This window comes from Micromesistius poutassou (assembly GCF_964030765.1).
Source record: "Micromesistius poutassou genome assembly, chromosome: 9".
NCBI classification, from domain to species: Eukaryota; Metazoa; Chordata; class Actinopteri; order Gadiformes; family Gadidae; genus Micromesistius; species Micromesistius poutassou.
The window spans coordinates 984,638-1,006,490 of NC_140279.1; the positions used below are offsets into that span (position 1 = coordinate 984,638).

At 45.0% G+C, this 21,853-nt stretch overlaps 1 protein-coding gene across 1 annotated transcript; it reads right to left on the reverse strand.

Moving 5' to 3' along the window:
- Nucleotides 1-7,927: 7,927 nt before the first annotated feature.
- On the reverse strand, nt 7,928-12,520 carry fstl3 (follistatin-like 3 (secreted glycoprotein); the record flags this gene model as incomplete). Its single annotated transcript, XM_084472503.1, has 5 exons — nt 7,928-8,065; nt 8,296-8,523; nt 9,168-9,383; nt 11,887-12,072; nt 12,448-12,520. The coding sequence occupies 5 exons, from the start codon at nt 12,518-12,520 to the stop codon at nt 8,013-8,015; spliced, it is 756 nt and encodes a 251-aa protein (XP_084328629.1). The 3' UTR covers nt 7,928-8,012.
- Between the last annotated feature and the right edge of the window lie 9,333 nt (nt 12,521-21,853).

Sequence of the window (21,853 nt, forward strand, 5' to 3'; positions counted from 1 at the left end):
GGAGGAATTGTCTACGGGGCATCAAAAGGGACAATATGCAGCCAAATAAACGATCAATGCTCGTATATAATGAAGTTGTAACATCAATCCGCGGTTTAATTTACCGATCCAACCATATTAGAAAAAATATTGTAAAGGTCCGTGAAGATGTGCTGCAAAAATGTAACAAACACGTTTTTGTTATTGTGCTCACTTCCTTATGGCCACTAGATGGGGCCTTTGTGCATCATTTGCTCAAAAGATAATTTTCTATTGGTAAATCACTCCAATTAATTTATATATTTGAATTTGAATAAGCTTGAACCTTACAGTAATTGTACATAATATTTTTATTTTATTGTGAACCTAGGTGATGTATGTATTGGTGGCATATATCACAATCATTTTTACCTCTCCCCTCCAAAATATTCGTTTTAATTGATTAAATAGTTCAAATTTACGACAAAACCAAAAAGTTGACCCATTGTATTGACCTTCACAATCCATTGACAAAATAGTACACATTTTACTCCATTGATAAAACAGTTTTGATTGTGTAATATGATACATATATGATATGATATGATGCATATTACACAATCAAAACTGTTTTCTGAATGTCAATCAACCCTTGTATGGATATAAAATATCACACGCCGAATTTACAACCAGTTTTAGGAGGAAAGTTAAGAGTTGGAAGAAAAATAAGTACTGAATAATAATTATGCCCTGAGGTCTGTTTAAATATCTGGAGAGGAAGGCTTAAACTAATCACCCTATAATGGTGTACTTTCTCACTCAAAAGCTCTAATGTTATTTCCTGAGTAGTGGTTAGTGGGCTAATGATTTATAATGTCAGTGGCAGAGTTGTATGATGTGGCTCCAGGATTCAGGGCTATTGGGTTTATTTTTGCTACCTTGATAAACGTCTTTCTCAAACATAGTCCTACCACCACATGTTGGAAGAAAGTAGGAGTTCCCATCTGCCTGTCCAGCAACCAATCACAACACTGAGAATGTCTGGTCTGATTTGATGATTAATCTGCTGCAAGTAGCTCTAGAATAGCTGGAATTATCTTCAGCTCAGACATCCGTTGCTAATGTGTATGTGCCATTCCTCCTGCCCGTGATGCCATTCAGAGGATTCTTTGCAACTAGTCAGGACTCAGTTTCGCCGGTTTTGCACAAAAAACCTAAAGTTGTACTACTGATGATACACTTACATTAAATGAAACAAAAACAAACGAGACCTTGCATGTGCAACCTGGTTATGGCCGAATGCTGTTTAGCCACAAGTTCTGTCGGATTAGGTTTGGTGAGAGCAGGATGAACATGGATGTCCCGTGGGATCAGCGATTAGCCAGGTACTGATAGTGTGGTCTGCTATGTCTGCAGAGCGGAGGGCAACTATTGTCTCAATACACTCAGTACGTCATCACCGTTCCTAGGCAAATGTTCATTGTTGCACTCCAATCTCGGGAGTGACTGTTGGGTCACTTCAGGGTCGGAGACAGTTCATGTTGGCTACCCCCCCCCCCCCCCCCAACCCCAAGCCAACTATGTTCATGAACTGTCCTTCAGCTTCCTCCTAATCCTGTAGGGAAATATTTGTACTAGAAACAGCTCAGCGATAAGCTAAGAGAGCTAAGAGAGTGATAAGTTTGGACGAACCGCAGGTATACTATTTAATGTTGACATGAGGCTGTCTATACCTGAGTTTATCTGCATTATCTTTCCGTTTAAATAATTGCATTCCTCTTCATTCCTCACACATACAAATGCAACAAAAACGGCCTGTTTTTGTATCACTCTGACACTGAGAAACGTTAATATGCTGTTGTCTATGCAGCAGGCACTAGCTTCAAGGGATATCCCTGCTTCGGTCATCCTTTAAAACAGTTCCAGACGCTCCTACCCAGAATGCCCTGCACAGTTCCAGTTGGAACCCATGAGAGAATGCAAATTGACACACTCAGGCACACACATAAGTGTGCACAGATGCACGAACACCGCACACACACACACAGACAAACACACACACACACACGCACACACGCACACATGCACACACCCACACACCCACACATGCACACACCCACACACACACACACACACACACACACACACAAATCAGGAGCAGCTGCCTGCTTCCTGGGCCTCTTTGTCTTGCGTTACTTGTTATCAGTCTGAGCAATGGAGGCTCCTCTATTCCTCAGTATGCTTGATCTAAGATCACACATGCAAAATCTAAAAGTATCACACACACACACAGACACATACACACACACACACGCACACACACACACACACACACACACCCATACACACACAAAAGTGGTGGCTAACCTTGTAATGTTGAAAGGTTACCCTTACTGTAGCACTATGTTACAACAATCCAATTCCCAAGTGTTCTATCTGCGATTTATGAAGCACAGCTTATCTTTTAATTTAATAAAGACGTCATTGTTTATTTTATGATTATGACAATGGTTATGAACCACTTTATTACATTCAAAGATATTTTTGCTGTGTTGTGTAAATTTGATGTATAACTTCCAGACATCAAAAACAACCGTGTGTGTGTGTGTGTGTGTGTGTGTGTGTGTGTGTGTGTGTGTGTGTGTGTGTGTGTGTGTGTGTGTGTGTGTGTGTGTGTGTGTGTGTGTGTGTGTGTGTGTGTGTGTGTGTGTGTGTGTGTGTGTGTGTGTGTGTGTGTGTGTGTGTGTGTGTGCATGGGTCCATATGTGCCTGCGAGTGCGTGAGTGTGTTGCTAGGCTGTTTCAGCTTTTCATCTTTAACCTTGATCTAAAACTTTTTTCAAGATGTTCTGCATTGCTGGAAAGAGCAATAGAAAACACATGGACCTCCTCAGTGTGTTTCAACTCCACAGCCACTGTTGTCACTCACAGCAAGAGGAAATCCTCCCAGATCATTTGATTTTTAATCTGTAAAGGATGTATGCACTGTAAAACTTTTCACTGTAAAATTAAAAATTTTCACTGTAAAAAAAAGTACTGGCAGCAGTTTCACCACTAAGGTACTGTTTATTTTATTGTATCATATAAATACAGTACATGATACATGATACATGTATTTGTATTCCATTAACATCATATACTGTACAGCAGGGACTCTCAACTGCTGGGTGGTGAGGCATTTTGATTTGGTCACAGAGCATATGCCAAACCGAAGCCCGTGAATTAACAAATGTTTCGATGTCTTTTCATATTTCATTGGCTAACTATTTAATTGAGGTGACTCCCAATTGTTGTCTTATTTTTGGGTCGTGCAGGTCCACACACCAATGTTAGTTGGATGTAAGTATCATCTGTACTACTTAACAACTTACATAGATAGGAATGTTTACCCGTGTGTATCTAACAGGCACCTGAAGCAATGATATGCCTGATATGCCCACACACAGACCCCCACACAGGCTGGATCTACAAACACACCATCCCGAGAGACTGAACCAGGAAATGAAACTAGGCCTAATGGTGGACAATTAGCCTTTGCACAATTTCCTTATCCACTGATCCCCTACGTTGATGGCCTGTTCCAGTACAACCAAAAGCCCATTTGTTTTGGAGGAAGACTCTTGTGTAGTGGTCAGAAAAGTATTATTATTAAACAATCATGGATGAAACAGAAAAGTCATCCATGTTTGAAATCACAATATTTTGCTGTGATAAGATTGTTTTCCCAAAATCAGCTCAAATAGATCGGTTCCTCTTCTTGTATTTTCCACGCAAAGGTAATACCAGATTTAATTTGTGCTTTGGAATCGTAGTGGCTTACACGATTTACCAGGGATGGATAGGTGAATTTACCCTGTTAAAATGAGCTTTGCATTTCCTACAAAGCAATCCACATTACCTGTGGGGGTGTGAAATGTACACAAATGTACACAACTACCGGCAAACACGCTCCACAAGGGGTCCTGGATCAGCCGAGGTTAAATCAAATCAAGCGTTCCCAATGTTCCCACATGTTCTGATGGAGTGATAGAGCTGATATCTGTTCCTTTCAGCTGTGCGGGGAGGGGAGCTGCTGGAGATGGTGTGATTCAGAGAGTGGGTGGTCTCTGGGCCTACACATGGCCTCATCACAGCCGCAGTGTGCTGTGTTCTTGGCTGTTACCATCCTGGAGATTATCAAGGCGCGCTGGATAGGAAATAAAACACCATGCCGATGTTCCTCCGGTGTTGTGAAAGAGGTGTTGCGTCTCCGAGTGGCCTGATCAAAGGTAATGGAAGGAGCTCATGTGTGTAGGCTATGATGCAATGTGTGTATGCGGCCCAGCCGTCACGACCGGTGGTCCCCGGAACACAAACAGCTAGGTGCGTGATACATCCGTGGGAGGGACGGCTAAACTGAAAACCATAACAGCAACGCAGGCATATCAACACTGTCCTCCCACACGCGCACACACACACATACACACACATACACACACGTGGGCGCACACGCATGTGCTCACACACACACACACACACACACACACACGCACACATGTGGGCGCACACGCACACATGCATGCGCACACACACACACACACACACACACACACACACACACACACACACACATGCACACACACACACACACACACACACACACACACATACATACATACATACATACATACATACATACATACATATACACACACACACACACACACAGACACACATTCTCTCATACATAGTCATAGTCACATACACACGTACACATGCATACACACCAAACCTGAGAAGTGTCAAGGAGCAATTAAAGGAAGAATTGATTGCTGACACGTAATTTGAAAAAAATGACGATAAAAACACTCCATTGTTAGGGTAGTGGGTGAAAATTGCTCATGTATTTACGCTGCGGTCTCCAGGCGAACTCTAATGTGTCGGGGGTTCAGCATCACAGCCGATGTGAGTCAGGCTATCGTGCTGTAACGATACACTGTTTACTGGGATTAGATCACTTTTGTTTAAGGTATAACAAAGCCATTTCCTACTACAGTGACTAAACCCAAAGGATTTCATGTGTTCTAAATCTCTTTGTTTGTGTCATTTGTCTAGACGCTTAAAAGGTAGGAAAAACACTGTCATGATACATCAAGCTCTGGGTTTTTACTGAGTACTGCAACAACAACATAAAAAAAAGCATATGATATTTGGGAAATGTTCCCATAATTGTTTATAGTACATTTCTTAGTAAGTGACTGTGTACGTAAGTAGTCTGTGGTATGTCCGGAAAAAAGGCTTCATTGAAATACAGAAATAACTCTTTCAACAAACAACTTCATTAGCATCGGTTGAGCTTACGTCTCTGTGATCATCCAATCTGACCAAGGAGTTGGTGTGCTTGTGCCTAGAACAGTTTTGTAACGTGTTTTTAAAGTGTTTATACCAAACAACAAAGTGCATTTTTGGCAATAAAACAGAAGGTACGAATAATGGTGTGTTTAATTTTGTATATTGCATGTGAGGACACAAAACAAAAAGTATGCCGCCCTGGTTATTTGCCCGATTCTAACAAACAAAAAACATAATATTCCAATGCCAATTTAATAAAAAGGTCTGCTTGGATCCAAATCTGAACATCTTGCTAAAGTCAAACCAGATGCTGCCGCATGGCATAGTGCTAGAGAGAGAGAGAGAGAGAGAGAGAGAGAGAGAGAGAGAGAGAGAGATGTGGGGAGAGAGAAACTGAGAAAGATAGAAAAAGAGGGACAAAGGGGGGGAGAGCGAGAGAAAGGAAAAAGGTGTTGAGAGGAAGAGATAGGGAAAGAGGGAGAGAGGAAGAGAGAGAAGGGGTGAGGGGGGGGGGGAGGAATGAAGGGGGAAAGACAATGGGGGAAGACGAAAGTGAGTCACCCACCAGGACCTTGCTTCTGTTTACCCCTTTCTTCCTTAACCCACATCCCCTCCCTCCCCCAGCATACCACCACTCCCACCTCATGGGGATCTGGGAGTGGGTGGGGGGGGGGGGGGGGAGCATCCCGCAGGATAAAAGGATGGGGGGGGGGGGGGGGGGGGGGACATCTCTTAGTATGTCTTTGATTCCCTTCTGTCTCCCATAAGAGGCCTAGGATGTGCCTGCCAGAGGGGAGGCCCTGGCCACAGACAGCATGGCCCTACTGCACAGCTGGACAGATGTCTGCTGCACTGTAATAAGGGCGCCCTGGCGGCAGAAGAGCCCCATCTTCCTGCTCTGGTCTGAGACTCATCACCCTCCCCTCTCCCCCCCCCCCTCTTGTCACGGCATACGGCGATGGAATCAGATCCTTGTTTGTGTGTGAGAGGACCCACTAGCAAAAGGGTGTGTGTGTGTGTGTGTGTGTGTGTGTGTGTGTGTGTGTGTGTGTGTGTGTGTGTGTGTGTGTGTGTGTGTGTGTGTGTGTGTGTGTGTGTGTGTGTGTGCATGTGTGTGTGTGGACTGAAGCATAAGCTGTGCTCATGGCTGTGTGTGACTGCAGTACCATTAGTCAATTGGAGGATGCAAAAAATAAACCAAACATTTTGACAAACATTATATTTTAGATTTAATAGTAATAGTACAAAAATACAAAAATAAGTTGATGCATTTGTAATAAACAATTTCACAGTAGGAACAGTTACACAAGAGGATTATTTACATGTGGATGGCAGAATTTCAACTGACCAAAAGGATAGTATAACACAATACAATATTTGAGAATTAGAATACATAAATTTGATCTAGACTAAAAATGTTATTGTGGATCACTTTGATAATTTAACACCCATGGTTATCAATTCAGATTATCCTTGTAGGTAATCATTAATTGCCTGGGCTCATTCCCAGACAAATTCAATTCAGTTCCAAATAAGATAAAATAAAATAACATAATTGCATTTGTCTCATGAATTCTTCAGAAACCTTCAATTGGAAAATAGTATTAAGACAACTTTTTGTGATCAGTGGAACAGTGGAAGCTTTGTGCGGAGCCCGGGATGGAACCAACAGCATTATGAAGGTCCCAGAGACAGAACCAAACTGTTACTGTCAAGACCCTGCGGGAAGCCCAGGGTTTGGATGAGGTGCCAGAGCAAATACGCATGGAGAGAGAAAGAGCGAGAGAGAGAGAGAGAGGAAGAGAGAGCGAGAGAGAGAGAGAGAGGAAGAGAGAGCGAGAGAGAGAGAGAGGAAGAGAGAGCGAGAGAGAGAGGAAGAGAGAGGGAGAGAGAGAGAGAGGGGAGAGGGTAGGGGGGAGAGGGGTTGGGGAACAGAGAGTCCTTCCCTCACCTCTATACAAAGGTAGCATTTTCACAGCACCAACCGCAGAGATGTTGTTGTTGCCCGGTCTTTAAACCACCAAGTTCCAAAGTTCCTTGGTGTCAAATTCCAAAAACAAATTAAAGTTTGTTTGTGTGTAAGTGTATTTGTGTGTGTGTGTGTGTGTGTGTGTGTGTGTGTGTGTGTGTGTGTGTGTGTGTGTGTGTGTGTGTGTGTGTGTGGTGTGTGTGTGTGTGTGTGTGTGTGTGTGTGTGTGCGTGCGTGTGTGTGTGTCTAAATTCCTATTAATGGGGGAGTGAGCACAGGAAGATTTAAGAGTCTATAAAAACACAAAACACAAAACGAATATTATGTACAACTATTCTGAAACCACTCAAGTAAACACAATAAATACATTTGTTTTGCATCAGCTTGTCTTAATGGTGCATGGTATTTTATACTGGATTAAAACTTAAATAGACCTATATACCTTCTCCAATAAATAGTAGTGGTGTCCTATTTACAATATACACACATTACCCACACAGCCCACTACATATTTCCCTCCTTTTAAGACACTCTGTGTCTTCGTCTCTGCACCTCATCCTAGTTGACAAGTTTTACAACCAGACCGCCCATTCTCACTGGCATGAATTAATGAGTGAGTGAGTGAGTGAGTGAGTGAGTGAATGAGTGATTGATTTTCATAATAAGAAGGTCATTACAATGAGGCACGTATCTGTGGGCCGTCCCGTCACAGGTACATCAGGGTTCCGCTGTACGAGGAGGAGGAACCGTCACCTCTACACGGCGTTCTCCTCACTGCCCTCCATGTTGTGGGACATCCTCGGAGGATCTGAGGGAGAGAGAGAGAGAGAGAGAGAGACAGAGAGAGAGAGAGACAGAGAGTCAGAGAGAGAGACAGAGAGAGAGAGACAGAGAGAGAGAGAGAGAGAAAAATGAAATATGGTGGATTTTGAACCACGACGTCTGACGTCTGACGCCTGCAAGCGACGTCGCAGGCGCTGGCCGGGAGCCCTGGAGGAGCGCAGTTGGGGGGGGGTGGGGTGGGGGGGAGGGGCTTACTGTTGCAGCGGCCGTAGTGACGGACCCCTATGGAGCGGCCCAGGTAGCAGGTGGCCCGGCGCAGGTGGCAGGCGCTGGGGTAGGTGATGTTGTCGTTGCCGCAGATGGGCTGCTCCGACACGGCGGGCACCGGGCAGGGCGTCATGCGGCACATCACGCAGTGGGCGCTGTTGGTCTGGTCGGTCACGCAGGTGTGGGTGCCCGGGCACACCACGTTGGAGCAGGACTCTGGGGGGGAGGAGTCACGAGAACGTTGAGGTTGAGAAGGTTATGGGTGGAGCTATGCTGTGACTCAGGAGGTAGAGCGGGTTGACTGGTAGCCAGGAGGTCGCTGGTTCGATCCCCGGCTCCTCCTAAGCTGAGTGACAAGGGCGCCCCTGAGCGAGACGCCTCACCCTGACTGATCCCGACGAGCTGAGCTGTTGACTTGCGTGGTTGACACCGCCGTCGGTGTGTGAATGTGTGCATGAATGGGTGAATGTTGTAAAGCGCTTTGAGTGGCCACTGGTTAGAAAAGCGCTGTACAAATGCAATCCATTTACTTTTAACTGAGAGGCCTTCTTTTTAGCTGAAACAGCTGGTATGAATCCTCCTACTCAGGGATGCCTCCAGGAAAGTTTTTGAATTATGGGGCAGGATCTGGATTTGAAGTTGGTGGGGGGGGGGGGGGAGTTTGCAACTCATTCAATCGTATAATAACTAATGAATACATGCGTTAGAACTGCATATGAGACAGAAATAAACCCGTAGCCTTAAATGGTGTAGCCTTTGTACTACCCCCGATGGAAGCAGTGAAGGAATGGATCAGAGGAAGCTGTCAGGGGGGGGGGGTTGGAACCCCAGGCCCTGTCATGTGACCCCCGTGTGCTCACTTTTGCACTCTCCCTGGTACATGACCTCCAGGTCCGGGTGGCCCATGCAGTGGGCCATGAGCAGGGAGCACTCGTCCGGGTAGGTCCTGCCGTCGCTGCCGCACACGGGCTGCTTCAGGGCGACGGGGGAGCAGTCCGGGGAGCACACGCACTGAGGCCGGCCGTTCTTCATCCTGCACTCCTTCCCCGGCCCGCACTTCACCCTTTCGCAGGTCTCTGCCGAACAAAACAACACACGGAACACGCACAGATCAGGTTCACTGTGTGTCTGTGCCGAAGCTTTTGTTTAAAGCATGCACTTTGAACCAGGCCAAATCCATATGCCTATCGATACGGTTGCGTCATAAGACCGATCGGAGATGCATTGCTTTTTTTGTTTTTTTTTGAGAAAGGGTTTACAAATCATCCCATGGCATTGTTGTTGGTCTCACAAAAAAGGCAGAGGATTTTGGAACACGATGCAGTTTTGCGTGCGTTCACATCGCTCAGACCCTACGCAGCCCTGCCTGTGTACCCCCGCACCCCAGGACGGGCTGAGATCTGGCGAAGGAACGGAGGGAGGGGAAGGAGGGCTGGGGTGGTTTTCAAGGCACAGCGAGTTCAAAGAGGTGCCAGAGAGGTTTACAAGCTGAGATAAAGACACAGAGAGAGAGAGAGAGAGAGAGAGAGAGAGTCTAACAAGCTAAAGGAATCAGCCCAGACTCCACTAACACCCCATAACATCTGTGGTTTGGGAGGAGGACCTGTGATCCTACTCAAGGTCGAGGCAACACCTGACGCAGACCTTTCCTCCCCTCCCAGCGCCTGCTGCTGGTGGGTTTGGATGGCGTGTTGATACGTACCCCCGCTAAGCCCCCTCACAAACCCCCTCTGGAAACCTATTTCCTTACCCTGGCAGAACTTTAATATCCTGTTCTCAAACTCTCTCTCTCTCTCTCTCTCTCTCTCTCGCTCTCTCTTTCACACACTCACGCTCTCTCACTCTGTTTTTCTTCTCCACATAAAAAATAACAAGGGCCTTTCATTGTGGAGGGTGTGATGTGATATGTGAGTAACTCAATTGGGATTGATGGGTATTTTCTCTGATAATACTTCAAGAAATGAACGGAGCCAGAGGAACGCACTGCCTCAAACCTTTTGGAGACGACTTTTACGACTGGCAAACTTATAACGTTTCAGATGTAACATTTTGTGAAGACATGAAATATCTCTGTTGTGTTCTTTCTTTGTAATTGCATTACACATGCTCTACCAAAGAAGGCTGAGCGATAGAGGCTCTGATTCCACAGTGTGTAATCTGAACATATGGTAGGCATTTATTTTAGAATCTGCATGATTTCATTTCCGCATCGGTCATGGCAGCAAACCGGAATCCACTCCAACCCACATCGGACAAACCAATTGGAGTTCAAAAAGTTTAGGTGAAGACAAACGGTCGTAAGGGTTGACGTTTAGTAAAGCACTGTTGGGAGGACCTGTTGGGAACTCCTTGTCCGGTCTAGCCAAATTAATGTTCTCAGTTCTCAATGAGACGATGCTGTGAAGGTAATGTTTTTTTTTAGCCGCTTATCGTAATGCCACATTTAAAGAAGCCCCTTAACGAAGCTCTTCCCCAGTGGTAGTGCATATTCACCGCAAAGACCCAATCCGTAAATCTTTACCCCTGCGCATACCTGCGGATTATCTCGGTCTGTTTTTCTTAACCATGAGACAAGGCAAGAAATCCTTGGGTTGAACCCAAACAGATGTGGGCTGTCTGTCCTGAGCCCACGGGTAGCTTGGGCTATGAACTGGAATTTATCAACATCACACAATTCATGTCTTTGGCCAGCCATCACATGGCCATGTAGGAGGGTACCGCGGTCTGGAAAACAACGCTTAGCGCCGAGCGAACCTGCGTGAACCTAGCTGGGGATTCTACTAGTCTTCCAAGGGCAGCTGGGTGGGGTTGGATGGAACACCTGGCCCGGCTCCATGTCTGCATTTTGTTAAAGCGCTTCACAGGGAACTCACTGTATAAATACGACGCAAATGACTTGGCTCCAACTCCACTACACAGAGAGAGAGAGAGAGAGAGAGGGAGGGAGAGATAGCTGAAAAAACGAGAGAGAGAGAGAGACACACAGAGAGAGAGACAGAGGAGGGAGAGACAGCTAGAGAGAGAGAGAGTGTTCTTGTGTTCTTGTGTGTTCTTGTTCAGAAAACACAACCCATTAGGCACAATCAAATGGGATCAAGGTTGCTTTTATACGTTGTTAGTGGTTGTTGGGTAAGCAATGAAAATCGCATTTGCTTGCCTAAAAAGCATGTTGTTGTTTTCAACTTGGTTGAACTTACCTCAATCTAAGGCCTACCAACGGACGGTATTCTCTTGTGTTCACTCAACACAAACCATCTGTACCACAGGATTCGGTTACCAGGGCTGCTTTCATGGCTTTCACCATTTTTTTACCGACTGAATAATACAGAAAACGTAAACGGGTCACCCGATCTTCTCAATTCAAACCATAATTCAGTTTCTGAATTATGAATTATACTTATCGCCCACCAGATCAATGAGGTATTATATGCACACAGGTATTATATTGTATTATAGTGTATTGTATTATCATAGGTATTACATAACGACCCTCCACTGAGCGTGAACTGTTCCCAGCCCACCGCAGACCCAGTCCCGCGTCGGGGCCGTCCCACGTCGGGGCCGTCCCGTGGTGTTTACCTTTGCAGGGCTTGCAGGAGACGATTCCCAGGAAGCCCAGCAGGCTGACCTCGTTCATGGGCAGGCTGGTGTTGGACCAGGCGGTGTCCAGGCGTGCCCCGGCGCAGCACTCCTCCCTGGTCACTCCCCTCATCAGCACCATGTCACACTTCTGGTCCTGGTTCTGCTGCAGCCAGCACATCCCAGCTGGGTGCCGTTCACAAAGCACCAGCGCGTTCACACGTCAGAACCACCAGAGAGCTCCATCGCAAAACATGGGATTGGTTTGAACCCCCGTTCAAACCAATCCCATGTCACTGAGTGCTCGCTATAGAGCTGGAGTGTGGGCATGGATATTATTAGTCTTTTACAGTTGTATTTACTATAACATCCAGTGCTCTAGCTTGCTGCATTTCAAACTGGAAGTTGACTGAAGTTCCCGCTTTCACATTAATAAGCAGTAGCTGTAACAAAGTGTTTTCCGCAAAGTTGCAACAGTAGTGTGTTTCACAACGTGTACACTTTTATAAAAGTTACTTGGCAGAGTCAAAATAAGTCCTTTGTCAGAGATAGTCTACTCACCGTTGGCAGGACTTGTCCCAACTTGACACAAAATCAGAGTCACACCGATAATGAACGTGAAAGCCCCCATCATTTCCCTTCAAAAATAAGTTTCTAGAACTTCTTCTCTAAAATATCAACAAGTTATTCCGGCAATGAGGCAATGGGACTATGCAGTGCTTCTCCTGAGGGTAGCTCGCTCTTATGTGAATGAAAGTGTTGTGGATGAGTGATGGCCTTGCCTCTCAGTATAAATATTTAGTCCAGATGGAATAGTGCTGCTGGGATGGGCAATGCTCTCGACCAATGACAGGGCAGGGCAGGACAGAGCTGGACTCTGAGTCAGTTTTCTAGAGTCGGGAAATGATCCATCCCTCAGGCCACAGAGTGTACTGGGCAGACGTTTTCACACCACATTATCGTCATTAAAGGGTAATTAAGTCATTGGATGAAAACACAGGGAACAAAGAAAAGAACAACTCTGTCCTGGGTGGTCACTTTTTCCTGAAAGAATAATAAATACGAAAGTGGGTTGTTTATAAAGAAACACATTCCAGTACGTTGGTGAAATGTAAATTAGTCTGGCTAGAGACGGATTTGTGATGGAGGGATTTTTTTTTAAGGTGGAAAAAGTTTGAAAAAGTGAACACAATTCCTTATTGGGGAACGGGCATACCCAGTGAGAGAGCGTGCCATGATAATGTCATAAACAAACGAAGCGCCTTTGGATGATGTTAAAATGACATCATTGTTTTAGTTGTTAGTTACATTTAAATATGTAATGTATTATTTTATAAACAAAATAGCTTAAGGACCGGAGGCTTTTTATCGTATTACATTTTGGTGTTTTAGTAATTATCAAATTAGGTTTTTGGGCTAGTTCGTCGTTATCATCATCATAGAGGAATGCCAACGTCAGGCCGACAATACAAGACAGGGAAGCAAACCATACGAAGGTGCTTTTGAGATATATAAGTACATGCACATGCACCCCGTGAATGCTTGAATGAACCCCCCCTCATGTAGGAGTTCACCGTCCATCACAGCGTCTGGTGACTGGCGGCCACATCATGATGAGGGTTCCATCTGACTGTAGGAATCGTCACAGAGTCAGCAGGCCCACTGCTGTCTGACTGCCGTCTTTCTGTCTGTACCCACCTCTCTATGACCATCCACTGTACTGTACGGACAGCGATATTGTTATTGTTATTATTGTTGTTTCTTCTGACAAATGCACTTATTGTAAGTCGCTTTGGATAAAAGCGTCTGGTGATTTCCCTAAATGTAAATGTAAATTATGTATATATATAATTCATATGCATAACATTATTTTTATTTAGTGGAGGCAAATGCACAAAGCATATGTATAGGCCTAGGTCTATGCTGGTGTTCGTACTGGTAGTGTTGTTAAGAAAATCCTGTATTTGGTTTTTGTGAAAATCACGTTGGAGTTCAAAGTGTTTCAGGATCCCCAGGGGTATCGGAGGAATGTTTCCTGAGGAAGGGAAATGAGTGGAGAGGAGAGAGAGAGAGAGAGAGAGAGAGAGAGAGAGCGAGGCGGTGGCTATGGGTGGCCTGTGTCTTTCTTCAGCATGTCTCTGCAGATCTATTCAGTTCCATCCTCACATGGTTTAGATCACCGCAAGAAACACAATCGAACAAGGCACGTCGAAGTACCTTCTTGACCAGGTTTGACAATGTTTTTTTAAAATATATTTATTTTATATTTAGATTAGACACGACTCTATTGCCATCTAGTGGCAAATATCACAAGATGACGCATAACCATTTTGGTTATTACAGAAACATTTTATTTTCTATCCATATAAAAAAAATTCCTCATGAATTAGCCTCCATCTCATGAACTGAATATCCTATAACAAATATAGCAGTAAGGGAATTAACATATTTTTATTACATTAGGCTATGAAAAGCGACTGAGTAAAGATAGGCTTGTATTTGAACAGCAATGTAGAAAACAGCATTATTTAATGCTTAACATAAATTGGATTAACCCGAATTGACCTTATTGACCTTCTCATAGCGTAACACACACATAAGGTATATTATTTGAAGGCCTGGGTCTACAAATGTTCATTAGCTCCTTCCATAAAATAATTATATGCGTTAATTATTAATAATTAATTATTAAGATATTTCGAAGACTTATTTTTGCGCCAATGGCCTTCCATATAGAATGTGTGGCTGACATCTATCGAGTTCAACCTATTTCGGTGAATTCAGCAACTGACCTATACATAGAGGGGTTTCCAATTTCCCCAACCAGCAGACGTATCGAGCAGGATCCCCACTGCGCAGAATCTGTCACCCTGACCGTCAGTCTGTCAACGTCAGTAACGTCTGCGTAAAAAAACGATTGCGTATCCTTTAAAGTCCACAAATTCGGGTTGTAATTACTAAAAACGGCCAGACGAGGGCACCCTTCAGCCGTATAAATAAACCGGACGTCGCAAAAACAATTTATTTAATTCATCCTTGCAAATCATTCATCATTTGGGTATTTAAGGAATCTATGTTTCCCAGTCGTATTCATATAGCCTATTGGACTTTAATAATTTGAAAACAGGCCGTTTTAATACAAAAATACATGACTGAAAACAAGTCCTGAAATGGGACAGTACAGACAGTAAAGCACAGATAAAGTTTGTCAGGGCTTTGAAGTTCTCATTTGGTGACAATACAAGCTCCCATGTTTATTATGAACTCTTATTATGATATGGTGTTTCCTGAAGTCTTTTATGAGTCATAACAACTTAATGAAGCTAGCCAACTAGTTTAGTTTCCGGCCATCGGTCAAGGGCCAGCCACCAATATCTGTCCTCCTCCTCGCTCCCTTCGTCCCTAATGTCCCCCACGTCTCCCTCTCTTCCGCTGTCATCCCCTAACCCTGCCTCCGCAAGTGTGTGTGCCTGTGTGTGTGTGTGTGTGTGTGTGTGTGTGTGTGTCTGGTGCTGACGGCAGCTGCATCGTCTATCCACTCAATTTACTCCTAATGTGTGTTACTGATTGAACCGGCAATGAGGGAAGGACGAGTGGCAAACCCCCCCCCCCACCCCCCCCCCCCCTCCCCTCCCACCATTTCCATCCATGTGTAATTATACCCTGCCTCCTCAGTCACTTCCTCCTCCTCCTCCTCCTCCTTCCCCCTTCTCCTTCCTGTGTGTCCCGGAGGGTGGGCAGTGTGTAGTCCCTCCAGCTCTTCATTAAGCAGGCTGTTTAATGTGGACGCACGACAGCACCCCCCCCCACACACACACACACACTAACATATACCTCACCCTCACCCCATGACTCCCTTCTGTCCCTCTCTCTCCTTTCACCTTTTCCTCTTCCGCTCGTTCCCTGATGTCTCCTCCTCACTCTGTCTCTCTCTCTCTCTCTCACACTCTGTCTCTCTCTCTCTCTCTCACACTCTGTCTCTCTCTGTCTCACTCTGTCTCTCTCTCACTCTCTTTGTCCATCTCAAGATAAAGACCTGACACTCTCTCCCTCTGTCTCACTCGTTTTATCTCCCTCAATCTCTCTTTCTCTTGCCTCTTCGCCCTTCTCTCTCTCTCTCTCTCTCTCTCTCTCTGTCTCTCTCACTCCCGCCTCTATTTCTCTCTGTCTCTCGTCCCTGTCTCTGTGACTCTCTACCATGCAGTCATCCACCTGCTACAGCCACAGCTCCTGCGGCCCGTCGGGTCCCTGGGGTTCACGTCCCTCTCCTGATGGTCAGTTTGGGTCCTGTGGTGGGCAGTGACACAGGTATGGAGCTCAGGTGTCTCCACTCACCTTGGAATGAGAACGCACTGAGGACACTTCCCTTAGAGTTGGTCGTGTTCTGACCATGTGTAAATGAACATACATCCAAATTACCAAAAGCTACTGTGTATATGTGTACACATACACATATGTGTATATGTGTGTGATGTGTCCCTTCGGTCAATGCTGATGGAGCTATGATACTGATCAGGCTGTTTGATTGCTTTTGGAGTCCCTGTGCTGGAGAGGTTAGCTGCAATACAGATGTTCATTAACCTTTCTGTATTATGTATGTGTTTGTTTAGTAGTATTTAGTATTCTGTGGATGGATTCTGGGATGCAGAAAATGTGGCTAGTGACTCTCAGTTGTCCATCTCTAAAGTCCATGATTGAGTCATGTGATTATTTTCCAACTCATAGAAACACACTGGAATATGCCAGCTCAAAGATGGAATGAATCATTCATCAAGATGAACACCACTTTTTGGGGTTTTGAAAATAAGATGATGATATCAATGTCACGAAGATACACTGAGTGTGTTTTGGTGGTTCCTGCAATGCTCCAACATTACCCCAGAAATCATCCAAACTCACTGCACTGCAGACAACAAGAGTAGCAGACATCAGTAAATGGCGCTCTGTCTCCAAAGTGACACATCGCTAAATGTTAATTTCACTCTTTGGGTAGAAAGCTCTCCAAATTGTCAAGTGGTCACTCATCATTTTGGTGTCGTTTAAAATACAACAGCGCCATCCTAACACTTTGGCGGGTTGTTGCATTCTCACCGCGACCCAATCAGCGCGTGTGCTTCACAGTAAAAGCCCTACTTCTGCAGCAGAGAGGATGTCATTTGCATTGCATTTGCATCGATGGTTTTAAAGGGGTTTGCGTTCGTGTTCTTGTTCACGGACAGGTTAATTATCCTCTGTTTTCTCTTCATTCCCATTGCAATCATACGCTGCCCTCTCGTACCCTGCTTTGTGTAGAAATATAGACCATTTCAGAGCCATTTACTAAACACAATGCGTTATTGTACACTCCTCTCTTCTGATCACATCCCATGTATTCATAATGTTTTCGGGGTTCATTGAAAGTTGTATTCATGGCTGTACCCCATCACAATAAAAACATATTTAAAACATCACATGAATGAAGGGCTAATGAAATGTAAAATAGCTATAGACTCGATCCTATATTTGCAAAAGAGGTCCCTTTTGTTCTGGCGCTAATCTTTTTTCTCCCTCCGAGCTACCACTTTAAATCCTCTTGACGACGCGAGGAGCGATACTCCTGTCGTTGCTGGCTGCTGTTGCCATGGCAGCAAATGACTGAGGTGTAGGCCTATTTGTGTGCTGGTGTACGTTAGAGAAAAAAACGGCAGACAGAGAGACAGAAAGAGAGAGTCAGAGAGAGAGAGAGAGAGAGAGAGAGAGAGAGAGAGAGAGAGAGAGAGAGAGAGAGAGAGAGAGAGAGAGAGAGCAGGGGCAGGCAGCTATGAAATAAATAAATAATAAATATATAATCCTGGTTATTATTAAAAATAGAGAACACTTCTAAAAAAACTAATTCTAGTAAGTCCCTGATTTACTAGATTTAGTTACTGATTTAGTCATTTTATTTTCTATGGCCTTTAGGCATATTTTATAATTTTAGTTTTAATTCATTTTAAAAAAGTGCATATTTGCCTGCAAAATTGCTTGTGAAGAACGATATGATCGTCATGACATTTAACAATACATAACAACACTAGTAATAACATGTCAGCTTATAGCCCGGCAACTCCAGAGATATGAATATTTAAACAGGCAGAAAGGGCAGATGGGTGTTGAGAATTAATTACCTGGCTCAGTTTAAATAAAAACATTAAGGGGGTCTTATGATTAGAGGAGGCTCCATGCTAACACAAATGCAGTTTTAATGACCTCCTGGGCTGGTGGGGCACCGCTGTGGGTCTATCTGCGTCCACTGGGCTGCACACACAGGACCTGCAGGCAAACAGCGGCTAATCAAATGTTTCTTCAACTGTCCTAATGCCCTGCTGCAGTGCCTGTGCCTCGCAGGAGAATCAACCTTGGGACTTCGGGGCCAGTTATCTTAAGGGTCTCAGAGTCATTCGTTAGGAAATCAAGGAGACGGAGAATCACTTTTTTTCGCAATTGTAAAGGTAGAGTCATGGCATTAGTTGTTGAATAGCTTTTGCAGTAGATTATGAGGTGTTATGTCACTCATACTTGTTGCTAGGGAAAGAGAAACGCACTCATGACTTATAATGAATCACATCATCATTGTTGAAAAGATAAGTGCCAGGGTGAAACGAAATTGACTATATATGTTTCAAGGCTGAGAAAACCCACAATGGCCAATTCTTACATCCAAGCACGCATGCACACACACGCACGCACGCACGCACGCACGCACGCACGCACGCACACACACACACACACACTACGCACACACACTACGCACACCTCCTACGCTCAACACACTTCACTATGCTTGCACCTTCATGCTTGCCCACGCTTACACACAAACTACTTAAAGCGGTAAGGTCACACACACACACACACACACACACACACACACACACACACACACACCAACAAGTTACATTTATAATACCAAGATTGAAGATCCCACGTAGCTCACCGCTACCTACCTCAAGCCCCTGGGGCTGAGCTGTCGTCACCAGCAAATCGTTACAAAACCAAGGCCTCATCTCATCTCTTTCCCCTCATCTCTCCATTACTCCATCCCTCCATCTCCCAGCATTACTCACCCTCATCGTGGAGAGAGAGAGAGAGAGAGAGACAGAGAGAGAGAGAGAGAGAGAGGCGGTGGCTATGGGTGGCCTGTGTCTTCAGCATGTCTCTGCAGATCTATTCAGTTCCATCCTCACATATTGTGCGCAAGACGCACAATAGAATAAGGCACGTCGAAGTAGAGAGAAAGAGAGAGAGAGACATAAGGAGAGAGAGAGGGGGAGAGAGAGAGGAGTAAAGATGGTTTCTTTTGGAAGTCCCAAAGGCATTCATTTGAAATATCTCTAAACGTCAAATGTTTGCGTCTGTCCCCATTGGCTAAATGAGCGGGGAACACAGGCTGCGCTCAGCAGCTGCTCCGCTTAAGACGAGAAACGGCTCTTCTCATGTGTTTGTGAGGAGTGGCAAGAAGAGACACAACTCACACGCTCTCATATTTACTCTTTATTATTTATATTTATCTGTTGACTCGCTTATACTGATACCACGCTGTGAGGGACTCAGCACCTGCTGAATCCCCGTTCATTGAAGCGGAACATTCATTCACACAAACGTAACTCACAACAGAGGCTTCATGTCGGTGTGTAACGACAATGGACGGAGGCCCACTCCTTTCTAAGAAATAACGTGGTGTGGGTATACTGGTTCTGCTGCTGTCTTTATTGACACGGTGCTGGGTCGCTCAGAGTGGATGGTGAACCTTTGGTCATAATGAGCGATATCAATTCTCTCCGTCTCGTCCAGGGGAAGAGTCGTAGTACTAGCCCACGCACGGTGAACGAACACAGGACAGACGATGCGGGTGGCAGCTGGGTGGCAGCTCCAGGAGGTATTGGGTTTACTGCGCTGGTTCACCATGACGACCGTTTCTCGGCATTTTCTGCAGAGGTATTTAAGTCCGAGAGCTAAAGCTGGTTGTTACGGCCCATGGTCTAGGAGCAACAATGAATTGATGGACACGAGAATTACTGAATTGGGGTTTTAATCAGGTTCCCGCATAAAGTCAAAATGTGACTTAAATGGCCAAAGGCCGGACAATCATAGGTCTCACGCAGGTGACAAACAGAAGAGAAGCGGTGGCAAGGCTCCAGCCCAACCACCGATCCTTGTGTGAGAGAGAGAGAGAGAGCTTCCACCTGGATCTCGTCTGCCTACATAGCCTACACCACCAGGTGTAGCCTACACCACCAGGTGTAGGCCATGATTGCCAATCAGCAGCTGGAAGCAGGTGAAAGTTAGAAAATAATCCTTAACACATAATAGTACTAGCAGGGAAGTGCTAAAGTGCATATACAAACTAAATAAAATAAAGAGGGTCCGTAACACTGGTTCACAGCTTGTAGACCTCTGTGTTGTGGTTAACTAACTTAGTTGTATTACTTTACCAGGCTGCTGCTGTCCACTAGTTAATCACAGAGTGTCCGCACAGTCTCCTTTCACAACGTATTAAAGGGGCTGGAGGGGAGACTGATTCCAGAGTTGTAAGGAGAGTACGACAGCGGAAGAGAGCAAGATTTTGAATCCAAACCACCAATAAAAGTTCCCGCCCTCTTCAACCACCTGTGATTGGCCGGCAAGGTGGATTCCCCAAACCAATCAGGGAAAAAGGATGCCCTGGTCAGAATTGAGCCGCGAGCGGCCCGGAATTCTAATAGACTCAGGTTGGATGTTGACACAGCACATTTCAAGCAGCTGACTAGCCATTTCTAACAAATGACACTCAAATAACATCACCTTAATATAACCTACAGCACCTTAAGTGTTTGGTTCTTGTTTTTACGAATGTACCTTTATGTGGCTAGATCCTTTAGTAGGCTATTCACACACTAACCCAGAACAGTAGGCTACCTTTGCCTGTCACTATCCCTCTCCATCACTCTACCCTCTGCACAGCTCAGATGTTGCACACACACAGAATGCAGTCGGCTCCACAGTCTCCACAAGCCACAATATGCATTACAGATCGACTTCTTATCAAGTCTTTGGCTGTAAAATCTATTTTGAATGACTCAAAATGAAGATCACATGCATGCCTGTAGGATTCTGTGGATTCAAACAATGATCAACATATGTCAACATAAAAATCAGCTTCAGCATTACATCTGTAACGCAGCACGCTACAACAACGCCAGCCGTGTCAGCAGCCATCGCCCGAGGAGGAGAGACGGGTACGCTAGCTTAACAGAAGGTGCTAGGGGTGCTCAATATGTTTCTGTCACCATGTTGGCTAATTACAGCGCGAGCTGGCGTTGTCGGCTCGCTGCTTAGCCAAGAGAGACGCCGCATGCAAACTGCACAGTCGCTCATGCATGATGAATGCATTACATCAAAGGACGAGGCCGGTATGTTTCATATGTTTTTTACTCTTTTTTATATCTTTCAATGTTTTTTCGTGCTGCTGATATACAACAGACTAGCATATGACCTGTGTAGCTAATGGCAGATATAGTATGGGTGGGTGCTGTTGTCCCAAGAGTCAGCCGAGTGCGTCCACATTGTGTGGGCCAGGCCCGCACTCATTCTGGTGAACGTGAGTCAGACTAGCGGGATTAGTGGGTTTGTATATCGCTTCAACATCGAGCTCTCCCATCTTTTCATCTTCTCTCCAGAGTCTGAGACATTGCCGCTTTTCATTTCGTTGTGGATATTGACAATAACAGGCTTCACACGCTGTAGACCTGCCATGTCACGTATTGAAATGAGTTTTGTGCGGTGGTTTCACGCAGGGTGTATATCAAATGATGTATTCTGTATACAATCGCCTTCATGCAGAACTCCCGTATATTGAACTCATGTCTCTGTGTCTCTGTGTGATGACTGGATGAATCATAGGATGGGGTGCATGGTTTGAAAGTTAAATACACAGAACGAAGAACTCATTCTCTGGAACTCTTTTGGTGTG